Source organism: Dendrobates tinctorius, unplaced genomic scaffold (genome assembly GCF_039654945.1).
Source record: "Dendrobates tinctorius isolate UK_male_01 unplaced genomic scaffold, ASM3965494v1 ptg000159l, whole genome shotgun sequence".
Taxonomy (NCBI): Eukaryota; Metazoa; Chordata; class Amphibia; order Anura; family Dendrobatidae; genus Dendrobates; species Dendrobates tinctorius.
Window position 1 is genome coordinate 16820496 of NW_027361826.1, and position 14498 is coordinate 16834993.

At 40.7% G+C, this 14498-nt stretch overlaps 1 protein-coding gene across 1 annotated transcript in view; it reads left to right on the forward strand.

The window, feature by feature from the left end:
- The first annotated feature begins 811 nt into the window (after positions 1-811).
- The window catches only part of CACNA1I (calcium voltage-gated channel subunit alpha1 I), a 665843-nt gene continuing 652156 nt past the window's right edge, over positions 812-14498 (forward strand). The window contains exons 1-2 of the mRNA XM_073549592.1: positions 812-918; positions 9283-9416. Of these exons, the coding sequence (XP_073405693.1) occupies positions 826-918; positions 9283-9416 (227 nt within the window). The 5' untranslated portion in view covers positions 812-825. The remainder of the gene's footprint in view (positions 919-9282; positions 9417-14498) is intronic.

The window sequence follows — 14498 nt, forward strand, 5'->3', positions numbered from 1 at the left end:
CAATGGGCAGTGAAAAGGAAACAAGGCGTAGCTCGCAATTTAAATCCGATATATACCCCTTACAAATTAATGTGCTGTGTCACATTGTTCTGCCATATTCCTTTTAATAGGGGCTCTGTACCCTACAGAACTCTGCTAAATTAATTATGATGAATTTATAAAAATAAAAACATGTCCTGCATTTTTCAGTTTTTGTGTTTTTTATGTGTTATTAATAAACATGTTATTTTAATTACTTTTCTGGATCTCTTCATATTTTTCGGCCATGTTATTACGTGGGTCCGGAAAAAGGTTTTGATTGTATATACGTCCGAAACCCTGACCAAGATGCACGGTGTGTGGGGGCCAATAGCTGTGCGATTTTGACTGTAACGCCTTCTTTTCACCCAGAATATCCTGCATCTATTGGATACTCCATAAAGTTGGGGTTTGGCCTCATGTAGCTGCTGCAAAGAACAAAGGCAGTCTCACAAGTTTGATGATAAAAATAGATTACATGGCATCTACCTAATCTATAATATTTTCTTTATTCCCTGGAAGTATTCTAAGGAGTTATTTGACTATTTGACTATTATAACCAATCTGGAAGTGCTATTAAATGTGTAATAGGATTATTTACTGACACTATATGTTTGTATTAAAAATTAAATCTTTTTTTATATCAAATTTGGGATCCTATTAAATCAATGTATGTTTGAGACACAGCGCAGCAATTGTCATGTATAACACTCTGAATTGTGATTATTTTCAATGTTATACCCTAAAAATGAAGTGCTCAATATTTACCTTAACGATCTATCCTTCACGTGGTTCGAGTGTTTGAGCATGATGGTAATCCTCCTGAACTGTGTGACTCTGGGAATGTTCCAGCCCTGTGAAGATGTTGACTGTTCCTCTGATCGGTGCCAAATCCTACAAGTAAGTTCTTATCATATGATACACACTGTACTGTGTAGAGCGGATCATCACTTCCATGCAATTTCCAGAGCAGAAGTTCCCAATTTTTGTAGCTTGCTAATCAAAGAAAGATACAAAGTGGCTTATTGGATATTAAAATATCAGACCATACTTAAATTTGGTTATATGCACTTTCGATTATGGCAATATTTGGCTTATACCGCAGGGAAAATTTTTAGTTGTATGTGCCGAGTAGTACATATGAAAATAAGAAATTTTGTAATATATCTTATCAGAGAAATCTGCTTCTTTCTCGTTCTAGACTGATCTTTCATTCCTAAAATTTTGAATTCACAGGTAAAATCTGTATTTAGTGAAGACAGATTGTTACATTATTGAGATAGGAGGTGGCTGTTGGTGCTGATAAGAATATACAATGTCCTCAGTGACATAATAAATGTCAAGTGGTAAAGCTAAAATATCCCACCTAAAAAGAAACAGCAAACACCCTCTCCAATAGATATGTACAACAGGAGAAAAAGGAGCACTCGGTTGAGAATAGTAAAAAGCACATCCTTATTGAAAATACAATTAGAAGAGTTCATATATCAAAAGGTAACATTAAAAAATAGTGAATATGACATCACAGCAAAATAAGACCAGAGAACCACAGGGCAACACTATACCTTAATGCCCAGAGGTACATGAAAGACAATGAATATATATATATATATATATATATATATATATATATATATATATATATATATAAATATAAAGTGCCAGTGCAAGCATGAGATCATGCATGATGGTAAGGAAACCCCAAGTCACTGTGCAGAGATGATCAAAAGAACTGATCAAAAAAATAGACCGAATCGGGATTAAAAACTTACCAAGGGCAGAGGCAAAAAGAATCCTGGGCCAGGTGTGAAAAGAACCCCGATGCGCGTTTCGCATGTCAACTGCAACGCTTTCTCAAGGGGAATGATGGTGCTGAGTTTACACAGATTGAAGGGAGAGGAGAAGAGAGACGCGCTGGCTCTAACTTCTCCTCCTCTTCTCACCAGTCTGCTTGGAATCTTATCAGAAGCACATTACAGCAACAAGTCAAGGTACATAAATAAAAACTAAAGATCATAAAGTGAGGCATTTAAAAAAATAAAGGTACCAAAACATAATTAAAACAACAGATATAAGGTTCACACTATAAAATACAAAGCCTACAGGAAAATGTGCAAAAAGGACCAATGGCACAGAGAAAAGTGTAACGTTATTAAATAGATGAAATATATATACTATATATATATATATATATATATATATATAATGCAGATTAAAATGTGGGTCATCCAATGGATGGCACCACAGCAACATCAGGAGGCAAATGTTTACAAAGAAATTTCACAATTTAGCAAGCAAAAATATAACAGTGTAACTCATATTAGTATAAATGGTAGACACGCGACAAATAATTGAGGAATATTATACCTCCGGGTGGTGCGTTATACCGTTGGTTGTTACATGCTGATATTTATCTGTTAACATTGTCTTTCTGGTTTCCACATAACCCGACATATTACTAGCCATGCATTGGATGACTCACAGTTTTAATCTTCATTTTATATATATTTCATCTATTTAATAAAGTTATACTTCTCCATATCATTGGTTCTTTTAGCACATTTTATTGTGTGCTTTATAGAATCTTATCAGTAGCAGTGTCATCTCCTATCTCAGTAATGTAAAAATCTGTCTACACTGAATAAAGATTTACAGATTTTACCTGTGAAAGATTAGTTAAAAAGAAAGAAAGTTGCCTATCTTGTTGCCACCCATTGAAGGTCGTTACACTATAAGGGCTGCGTTTAAATCAGAAGAGTGCCATCTTTTAAAAAATCAGATTGCACTCTGATTAATGTTATTGAATGATTATGTGCTCATCTTTGATTTTTTTTTCTCAACTCGGATCGGACTGAGAAAAAAAATCACAGCATGGTACGAGTGGCCGCGTATATTTGACGAGACTCGCCAATGCAAGCCAATGGATGCGAGAAAAAAAAAACACACACAGCACACGAACAAGAAGTGTGCCATCCAATATTTTTGCACCCATCTTATAGGAAACCTATATAACTATATATATATATATATATATATATATATATATATTAGCTGAAGAGCCCGGCGTTGCCCGGGCATAGTACCTAACTGTGGGTCCCACTGTCTTCCTTAACAGCCCCGCTCTCCACCCGCCATCACGCTCTCTCCTTCCGCAACCCCGCTCTCCACCTGCCATCCCGTTCTATCCTTCCGCAGCCGCGCTCTACATCCGTGTCCCGGTGTCCCTCCACAGCCCCGCTCTCTTCTTCCACAGCCCTGCTGTCCCACTCTCTCCCTCCACAGCCCTGGTCTCTTCATCCACAGCCCTGCTCTCCCGCTCTCTCCATCCACAGCCCTGTTCTTGTCCTTCACAGCCCTGCTCTCCCTGTCCACAGCCCCCTGCTCTACTGCTCTCTCCATCCACAGCCCCATTCTCTTCCTTCACAGCCCTGCTGGGCGGAGCTTGCTGGAGTGGGTGGAGCTAGAGCAGAGCTGCAGCGCATGTGATTGGGCGGCCAGCAGGGGGCGTGGCCTAGCGCTGTAGTGGCCACAGTAGAAGCCGGGAACTAAATTTAAGCCGTGAAGCTGCAGGGGAGAGAGGGGATAGCGCAGGTGGCGATGGGGAGCGTCAACTGAGCCGGGACAGGGTTAGGAGGGTGCCGGCATTATTCGGCCACTGTCCTGAAGACTGTCTTCCTCCACAGCCCCGCTCTCCATGCACTGTCCTGCTGTAACCATCCTCAGCATCGCTCTCCATCCGCGTCCCACACTGCTGCTTCGTGATTGGTTGGTGTCCCACTCTGCTGCTTCGTGATTGGTTGGTGATATACACACACATTCAGATTTATACAGTTGTGGCGATAAGTATTGACACCCCTGCAATTCTGTCAGATAATACTCAGTTTCTTCCTGAAAATGATTGCAAACACAAATTCTTTGGTATTATTATCTTCATTTAATTTGTCTTAAATGAAAAAGCACAAAAAGAATTGTCCTAAAGCCAAATTGGATATAATTCCACACCAAACATAAAAAAGAGGGTGGACAAAAGTATTGGCACTGTTCGAAAAATCATGTGATGCTTCTCTAATTTGTGTAATTAACAGCACCTGTAACTTACCTGTGGCACCTAACAGGTGTTGGCAATAACTAAATCACACTTGCAGCCAGTTGACATGGATTAAAGTTGACTCAACCTCTGTCCTGTGTCCTTGTGTGTACCACATTGAGTATGGAGAAAAGAAAGAGACCAAAGAACTGTCTGAGGACTTGAGAAACCAAATTGTGAGGAAGCATGAGCAATCTCAAACTACAAGTCCATCTCCAAAGACCAGAATGTTCCTGTGTCTACCGTGCGCAGTGTCATCAAGAAGTTTAAAGCCCATGGCACTGTGGCTAACCTCCCTAGATGTGGACGGAAAAGAAAAATTGACAAGAGATTTCAATGCAAGATTGTGCGGATGTTGGATAAAGAACCTCGACTAACATCCAAACAAGTTCAAGCTGCCCTGCAGTCCGAGGGTACAACAGTGTCAACCCGTACTATCCATCGGCGTCTGAATGAAAAGGGACTGTATGGTAGGAGACTCAGGAAGACCCCACTTCTTACCCCGAGACATAAAAAAGCCAGGCTGGAGTTTGCCAAAACTTACCTGAAAAAGCCTAAAACGTTTTGGAAGAATGTTCCCTGGTCAGATGAGACAAAAGTAGAGCTTTTTGGGCAAAGGCATCAACATGGAGTTTACAGGAGAAAAAAAGAGGCATTCAAAGAAAAGAACACCGTCCCTACAGTCAAACATGGCGGAGGTTCCCTGATGTTTTGGGGTTGCTTTGCTGCCTCTGGCACTGGACTGCTTGACCGTGTGCAAGGCATTATGAAGTCTGAAGACTACCAACAAATTTTGCCCCATAATGTAGGGGCCAGTGTGAGAAAGCTGGGTCTCCCTCAGAGGTCATGGGTCTTCCAGCAGGACAATGACCCAAAACACACTTCAAAAAGCACTAGAAAATGGTTTGAGAGAAAGCACTGGAGACTTCTAAGGTGGCCAGCAATGAGTCTAGACCTGAATCCCATAGAACACCTGTGGAGAGATCTAAAAATGGCAGTTTGGAGAAGGCACCCTTCAAATATAAGGGACCTGGAGCTGTTTGCCAAAGAAGAATGGTCTAAAATTCCAGCAGAGCATTGTAAGAAACTCATTGATGGTTACTGGAAGCGGTTGGTCGCAGTTATTTTGGCTAAAGGTTGTGCAACCAAGTATTAGGCTGAGGGTGCCAATACCTTTGTCTGGCCGATTTTTGGAGTTTTGTGTGAAATGATCAATGTTTTGCTTTTGTGTTTTTTCATTTATGACAAATTAAATGAAGATAGTAATACCAAAGAATTTGTGTTTGCAATCATTTTCAGGAAGAAACAAGTATTATCTGACAGAATTGCAGGGGTGTCAATACTTTTGGCCACAACTGTGTATATATATATATATATATATATATATATATATATATATATATATATATTGCTCAAAAAGTAAAGGGAACACATCCTAGTACATTGTGTTGGTTAAGTGTACCCTCTACTTTTTTGAGCAGTGTATAATGTATATATACAGTATATATATATACACACATATAGATTCTCTCTCTCTCTCTCTCTCTCTATATATATATATATATACACAGTATATATATATATATATATAGAATAGATAGATAGAACAGTGATATATAATTAGCTTGAGTCGTGCGATTTTATTTACGCTGATGAATGCGAGCCCTTAAGCAATGTTCCACATAACTTAACTTTCTTTCAATTCAGCTAGTATACATTTCTTCCCGGAAACGTTTTCTAGGCTATGACTTTTACTATGTCAACTTTCCGGTCTCCACTACAAGCATCACCTTCTAGACCCTCCATGCCAAATACTAATGAATTAAAAAAAATTAATCAAAGAAAGCAGCATTGGTGCATGACATCATCTGCAGTTGTATATTGTCTCAAATCTGGCACTAGATTCATGCAGCCCAATCCATATGCAGCATGAATCAGACCCTGCCTGTGTAATTGCAGCTGTGTATTTTTTTTTCTTTGAAGAGAAACTATAGTTTGAAGAGATAGTTGGGAGAAACCAGATGCAACTGATGTGGTTTATACTTGCCACACTTCTGGAGATTGACAGGTCTCTTCTGTGTATGTAGGAAAAAACTTGAGCCGGGCAAATTGAGGCCACATCGGACTCAGTTTTTCTTTTATCCCATAGTCTCTTCAAACTATATGTACTCTGAAATGCTTTAGCATGCTTAGCAAGAATGATTTGGCTGCCGTAGTGCAACCTGATTCATGATTAGAGTTGAGCGAATTTGTTCAGATTCGGTCGACGAATCTGAATTTGCAGTATCTGTGCCGTATCGGTACCCTGTTCGTGCCGAATATATATTTGATGATCGGTTCCGAACATATTCGGTAATTTCTACTCCCATTGACTCAAATGACATTTGGCTTTGTTCGGTGAATATTGGAGAAACAATATTTGCTGCCGATCGTATTCGGAACCGAATCCGAACCAAATCGCTCAACTCTATTCATGATGTCCATTGTTTGGGTTGCATGAATCAAGTGACAGGTGTTGGCGGATTGCACTAAATAAAATCTAAAAATAAAGTGCAATCTCAACCCGGGGTCCACCGTGCAGAGATGTAACCTACTGCTAGTTTGAACAATAACGGAACAAAACAGCGAGCGTTCACCTAAAGCACACTGTGTTAATGCCACACAGTGTGATCGGAACACTGAGCACCAACCTTCGTTACTTCACAGAGAGGTACTGCACCAAGCATGTGAAGTACTGCACACTGTTATCATCACAGGGAAGTCAGCACGAGGATTGAGCTGGCTCTGTAACCAAACTGTGCTAACCGCACACACGAATGAAGCAGATGCTGAGCCAAGAGAAAGAACTCTTATGACGCTATTTACGATAGCCCGTCACCTTCACAAAAAAGTTTAGCTTAGGGGTTGTGCTTGCTCTGTATCTGAACTGTGCTAACCGCATACATGAATGAGACACATGCTAAGTCAAGTGGAAAGTTCCCCAGTCCTGATACCTGACCTGTATCTGACCGCTGCCTTAAACATGTAGCAGGCTAGAGACGCATAAACAATCATGCCCAGTCTGCCAAGACATCACCCAATCCAGAACTGCCACCTCACCAGAGCAGCTAACGTCCGACCACCAATGAGAAGACGCCACATCACGGACATGCTCAGTAAAGTGATCTCTGGACTTAGACTCCAGAGCACAAGGCTGCACCTGCATATCACTGGTTACCAAAAACTTGGCTGGAGAGCCGGCAATAACCAAACGCATACCACGAGCCTGAGCAAGATGCTAGGACTGACCTCTGCGCTGAGCAGCCACTGCAGTGGCCAGACTTGAATGGGAGACCACAGTAATAATAATAATAATAATTTTTATTTATATAGCGCCAACATATTCCGCAGCACTTTACAATTAAGCGGGGACATGTACAGACCATAAATTCAATACAAGTTAAGACAATTCAAACAGTGACATTAGGAGTGAGGTCCCTGCTCGCAAGCTTACAATCTGCAAGGAAATGGGGGGACACAGTAGGTGAGAAATGCTTGTTAATTCAGGTCTGGCAATTATAATAGGGATTTTCATATAAAGCTGCATGATCCGGTCATCAGCCCGTGTGTTTAAGTGCAATAGACAAGTATCAAGTGCAGTTATCATGTGCATGAAGGGTGTGGAGACAGATGAATAGTAGGGTGCAGATTCAGAATAATATTTGGAAGGAGGGAACAGGGCAAAGTTAGCTTGCTGAGTAGTTGATGTGGTAGGCTTGTTTGAAGAGATGGGTTTTCAAAGCGCGCTTGAATAGGTCAGGTCTAGGTATCAGTCTGATCGTCTGGGGAAGTGCATTCCAGAGAGCTGGAGCAGCACGAGAGAAGTCTTGGAGACGGAGGTGCGAGGTTCGGATTACGGGGGATATTAGTCTTAGGTCATTTGTAGAACGGAGGGCACGTGTAGGGCGATAGACAGAGATGAGAGAGGAGATATAAGGCGGTGCAGAACAGTGGAGAGCTTTGTGGGTGAGAGAGATGAGTTTATACTGGACCCTGTAGCGAATAGGTAGCCAGTGTAATGACTGGCACAAGATGGAGGCATCGGTGAAGCGGCTGGACAGAAATATGACCCTGGCTGCCGCATTCAAGATGGATTGGAGAGGAGAAAGTTTGGTAAGAGGGAGACCGATCAGAAGAGAGTTGCAGTAGTCCAGACGAGAATGAATAAGAGCGACAGTAAGAGTCTTAGCAGTTTCAAAGGTGAGAAAAGGTCGGATTCTGGAGATGTTTTTAAGATGCAGGTGACAAGAGCGACTGAGTGATCGGATGTACGGAGTAAAGGAAAGTTCAGTGTCGAATATGACCCCAAGACAGCGGGCATGCTGCTTGGGAGTTATAGTTGAACCCTCCAGGGTTATTTCGATGTTAGGTAGAGTGAGGTTAGTAGAGGGGAGAAACACAAGAAGTTCAGTTTTAGAGAGATTTAGTTTCAGATAGAGGGAGGACATGATGCTAGAGACAGCAGACAGACAATCCTTGGTATTTTGAATTAGGGTAGGGGTGATGTCAGGGGAAGAAGTGTATAATTGGGTGTCATCAGCATAGAGATGATACTGGAACCCAAATCTGCTGATTGTTTGTCCAATAGGGGCAGTGTATAAAGAGAAGAGGAGGGGGCCTAGGACTGAGCCCTGCGGGACCCCGATAGTAAGGGGACGAGAAGAGGAAGAGGAGCCGGAAAAAGATACAGTGAAGGAGCGGTCAGAGAGGTAGGAGGAGAACCAGGAGAGGGCTGTGTCCTTGAGGCCTATAGAGCGGAGCATAGTGAGGAGGAGCTGGTGATCCACAGTGTCAAATGCGGCAGAGAGATCCAGGAGAATCAGCAGGGAGCAATGACCTTTCAAGTACCAGGTAATGCTTGGGATCTATCCAGCGCAGCTGGAGAATCCCGACGCCTAACAACAGGTTCTCTTTAATTCACACTAGAGCTTAAATCTCCCATTCTGGATTTTGCAGTAGAGTGCCAATTCTAATATCTGTTAAAGGCTGTCAATGATTTGGCACAGCTCCTCAGACTGCCCCATCCAAGTACCATAATAGTACGCCATTTTGTGGTGTTAAAAATGTACTGGTATGTTACATATAGTGCGATATATTATAATTACTTGCTAACCTTTTTCATCTCTCAATTTTATTAGGTATTTGATGACTTCATATTTATCTTCTTTGCAATGGAGATGGTAGTTAAGATGGTGGCCTTGGGAATTTTTGGGAAGAAGTGTTACCTCGGAGACACATGGAATAGATTGGATTTCTTCATCGTAATGGCAGGGTATGTAAATACTTCACAATCTTAAATGTAATTTATTGTGCAGATATTTTTCCCCTTACAGAAAACTGATCAAGACTTGACTGTTGTGAAGGTGACATTAGACATAATTTGTACTAAGTAATTAATAGAAAAAGATTAATTGCCAAATTTCATATCAAGAATAAACCTATGTAGGCAGGAGAGAGAAAAATACATCATCATACTAAATGTGTGCTTGTTTCTCTATCCCCAACTGTACTGTATATTTAAATGCTTTTATTGTAATCCATATGACTTTAACCACCTTAATGCCCCCATACACATTAGACTAAAGTCAGCCGAAATGGCCGTTATCGGCAGCATGAGTTAGCAGTCTTTAGGGGCCTCCAGACTCTCCATGATGATATAGGGGTCCTGCAGTTTGAATTTTAAAGCCGACCGTTTTGCTCTTCAAGTGGTAAGTCATTGCTAAAGCCATATCTCTGTTTTTCTCTTTAAAAACACATGAAGTTTTGGCTGAAATGATCATTCATGTGTATGGGGGTTTTGGAAGAGATGTCTGGTGGTCAAATGAATACTCAGCTGGTAACTATCTAGTGTATAAGGTCTGCTTTAGGGAAATTGCAGACATCTATAGATCCCTCATCCAAAAAAATTGAGTTAGTTATACAAATTCCACTCTGATCAGACTTTGATCAGCGTTTCTTCATAGTGTGATCCTATCCTTTTGAGTGAGAAAAGATAGTGAAAAAAATGTCTCTATCTTCTCAATTCTGTCAGTTGGTGGAAATCGGAGTGCACTCAGATGTCATCGGAGTGTAGTTCGTTGGTTTCCACAGACTCATTGACTTGCATGGCCAATATTGGGTCAAACTCTGGCATGCAGTGATTTTCTTTCTTCCTACAGACTCTCCAGAGAAAAAATTGGACATGTGCATGTCCCAATGTACTAACATTGGTCCAAATGCAGTCCGATATTTTGTAGAACTGCACTCAGACCGAAAATATGCTCGTCTGATCCTGCCCTTAGTCATCCACCTTCTCCGCCTAATTCTTATTCCACCCCTGACTAGTAGATTAAAAAAAATAGATGTTAGACAGATTCAAGTTTGTATATCTTCCTTCTTGCTCTCAAAGTGAATATCCAGTACTAGTCTTATTAATATTTCTATCTCATTCTATGCTTTTACGTAGGTTTACGGGATAATTAGTTTATTCAATCTTTACCGTCCTGGTTTCTTTTCAGGTTTGCTCTATTAGCGCACAGTTGTAATTGATGACTGCAGCATAGCTGCACTGTCCAGTGGGAGTCTGAGGTCATCCAAAATTGAGCACCGGTCTCAAGAGAAGTTCAAGCTGCTGCAATCATTAATGCTGCAGTTCAGTTAGACCCATATAAGTTTCCACCTTTGAAGAAGTCCAAGCTCTTCAGTGAACGTCAAACCTATTTTCATTACATAGAGAAGATAGATAATAATAGTCTACAATAAACTACACCACACAAAGCAAATCTTTTGAAATTCGAATTTGCCATCTCTGCAAAAAAAATTTTAAATTAAAATTTCCATGAATCAGAACTTCTCCAAATGCTGTGAAAAGATATGTATACTAGACATGAGCAAGCACCAAAATGCTCGGATGCTTGTTACTTGAACTGAGCAATTCCTAATGCCCGGATGCTTGTTTCGTGTAACGAGTATAGTGGGAGTCAATGGGAAATCCAAGCATTTTTCCAGCAGACCATGCAAGGAAATCTAGGGGACAGTGAAAATGTTGAAATGGATGGAAAAAGTGCTGAATGGAAAAAGAGCAGAATAGGGAAGACCATTATAAGCATCTCTGACTCCCAAATTGCTGCTGAGAATAATGGTTTCACACTTTTACCCCACTTAAAGTACTGACAATAAAACATTCAAAATTGACGAGAAATTGTAGTTTACAGGAAAAAAAAAAGTTAAGAAACATTCTTTCTTGTCTAATGACTTGTCTATAAGGCAAAATTTAAAAAGGATTTAACAAAAATTATAATTTAAATTAACCAATATTATTTTTTTTTACTAAAAAATTGGAAATTTCAGTGCAATTTATAAAAGAAGAAAGAAGTTGAATTTGGTATTATTTTTTAATTATTTTTTACCACAAAATTGGATTTGTCAATGTCATTTATGAAGGAAGCAAAAACTGCAAAAAATTAGGTGGAAAAGTGACTCAGATACACCCTGTACTAGACATAAAAGATTGCCTCATAAACATTATGCTCAAATTGTGATGTACTGGTACTCCAAGACTCATAAAAGCTATGCCCTAAGTGCAAAGCCTGCAAAAAATTACAAGCAAGGTCATCCATACACCCTTGAAGGCACCAACTGTTGTGCCTTATTTAAATATTGTGAACAAAGTGTAGTTGTGATACGCCTGCACTCATAAAAGCTCTGCACACAGTACAAAGCCAGAAAGAATTTGTAAGGGTCATCCATACAGGGGACAGCACTAAGTGCATAGTGCAACGCCAGAAAATAGGGTCACTCATGCACCCTTAAAGGCAACAACTGGAGGGCCTTATTCAAATATTGAAGTGAACATTAGCCCCTTTACCCCCCAAGGCTGTTTGTACCTTCATGACCAGGCCAATTTTTACAACTCTGACCACTGTCACTTTATGAGGTAATAATTGTGGAACGGATTCTGAGATTTTTTTTGTGACATATTGTACATCTTCATAGTGGTAAAATTTCTTTGATATGACTTGCGTTTGTGAAAAAAACATAAATTTGGTGAAAATGTTGAAAATTTAGCAATTTTCAAACTTTGAATTTTTATGCCCTTAAATCAGAGAGACAATCACTCCAAATAGTTAATAAGTAAAATTTCTTACATGTCGACTTTACATCAGATTTTTTAGGACGTTATAAGGGTTAAAAGTTGACCAGCAATTTCTCATTTTTCCAACAAGATCTACAAAACAATTTTTTTAGGGACCACATCACATTTGAAGTGACTACATGAGAGAAATTACCCAAAAGTGACATCATTCTAAAAGCTGCATCACTCAAAGTGCTCAAAACCACATTCAAGAAGTTACTTAACCCTTCAGGTGCTTCACAGAAACTAAAGCAATGCGAAAGAAAAAAAAAATGTTTAACTTTTTTCACTAAAATTTTTCTTTAGACCCATTTTTTTATTTTTGCAAGGGTAACAGGAAAAAATAGATCTCAAAATGTATAGTGTAATTTCTCCTGAACATGCTAATACCCCATATGTGGGGAAAACCCACTGTTTTGGCACACGATTGGGTGTGGAAGGGAAGGAGCGCCATTTGACTTTTTGATGAAAAAATTGCTGGCATCATTAGCGGATGCCATGACTCATTTGGAGAGCCCCTGATGTACCTAAACAGTGGAAACGCCCCACAAGTGACTCTATTTTGGAAACTGGACCTCTGAAGGAACATATCTAGATGTGTGGTGAGCACTTTGAACCCTCAGGTAGAGTCGTGAAAACAAAAAAAATCACATTTGCAAAAAAGATCTTTTAGCCCCAAATGTTTTATTTTCACAAGGGTAACAGGAGAAATTATACATTGAAAGTTGTTTTGCAATTTCTCCTGAGTACGCTGATACCCCATATGTGGGGAAAAACCACTGTTTGGGCGCACTGCAGGGCTCTGAAGGAAAGAAGCGCCATTTGGCTTTTTGAATGCAAAATTTCCTGGAATCAATAGCGGACGCCATGTCACATTTGCAAAGCCCCTGATGTGCCTAAACAGTGGAAAACCCAACAAATGACCCAATTTTGGAAACAAGACCCATCACGTGACTTATATAGGAACTTACCCCAGGTGCTTCACAGATGTTTATAAAGTTGAGGTGTGAAAATAAATCACATTTGTTACACAAAAATTATCTTTTAGCCCAATTTTTTTATTTTTACAAGAATAACAGATAAACTAAACCCAAAAAGTTGTAGTGAAATTTCTCCTGAGTACGCTGATACCACATATGTGGGGGGGAAATCAATGTCTGGATGCACAGCAGGGCTTGGAAGGGAAGGAGCGCCATTTAACTTTCTGAATGCATAGTTTGCTGGAATCAAACAAAACAAAAGCGTTGTACATTGCCATCTGTATGATGTGCACAGCTAGCTTCTTGTACCACACCTTGGTCTTTCTCAAAGCACTGTACGGCTGGAAGAGTAGATCAGAGAGATCAACGCCCCCATGTTTTTGTTGTAACCCAGTACACAGTCCGGTTTGCTGACCTGTGCAGAGGTACCTCGTACAGTGTTGAGGGTGCTGCCATCACCATGAATGGTGGTCATGGTTAAGAAAAAGACTGTCACGATCCATGCTGGATTGTCTTTAGTTCTAGTTTTGCCCCCGGTGGTGGCTAGTATTATTACATGGGAATCACTAGCAGGTGTGATTGCTCTGGCTCTTGCCTATAAAGGAGAGTCAGGTGGTCTCATTCACTGTTGTTGATATTGGTCATTTCCAACCATCCTTGGTGGAGGAAGGAGCTAGAGAAGAGTTCCTTGCAGCTCAGTCAGAGTCCTGGTGTGAAAGGAGCAAGAGTGAGGAGTTCCTTGCAGCTCTGACAAAGCTTTGGTGAAGTAGCAGCTATTCAGGAGGAAAGCTGCACTCAGGTGCTGGACTCTGTTGCTGGGAGCAATAGCAACAGAGCAAAGCTAAGTGGTTTTTCCCTGTTTGTAACTTTCCTTATGTGTGTTTTAGTGCAGTGGTGGGATTAGTTTCTGCACTGTCCAATTCATTAGAAAGGGATAGGTGCAGAGCGAGCTAGAGTTTTTAGGTATCCTGCTTGTCGCCAGGTGCGGAACCTGCCTTGGGACCATCAGGAGTGTAGAGACACTGACTCAGGGGAGTGCAGGAGGTCTCCACGTCCCCGTTCCCTATTGCAGGGCCCTCCATTGTATCGGTTTCCCTGGTGTTTCCCTTATCTCTGGAAATTCGCCTGCTGGAGGCGGTGTAGCCGGCTGCACGTTTCATTGTTTAAATTCGCCCTGCTGGAGGCGTTGTATCCAGTCACCCGTGACATCACAAAGTCATCTCTTTTGTCCTTGTACTTGACCACCAGCAGGTGGTCGCTA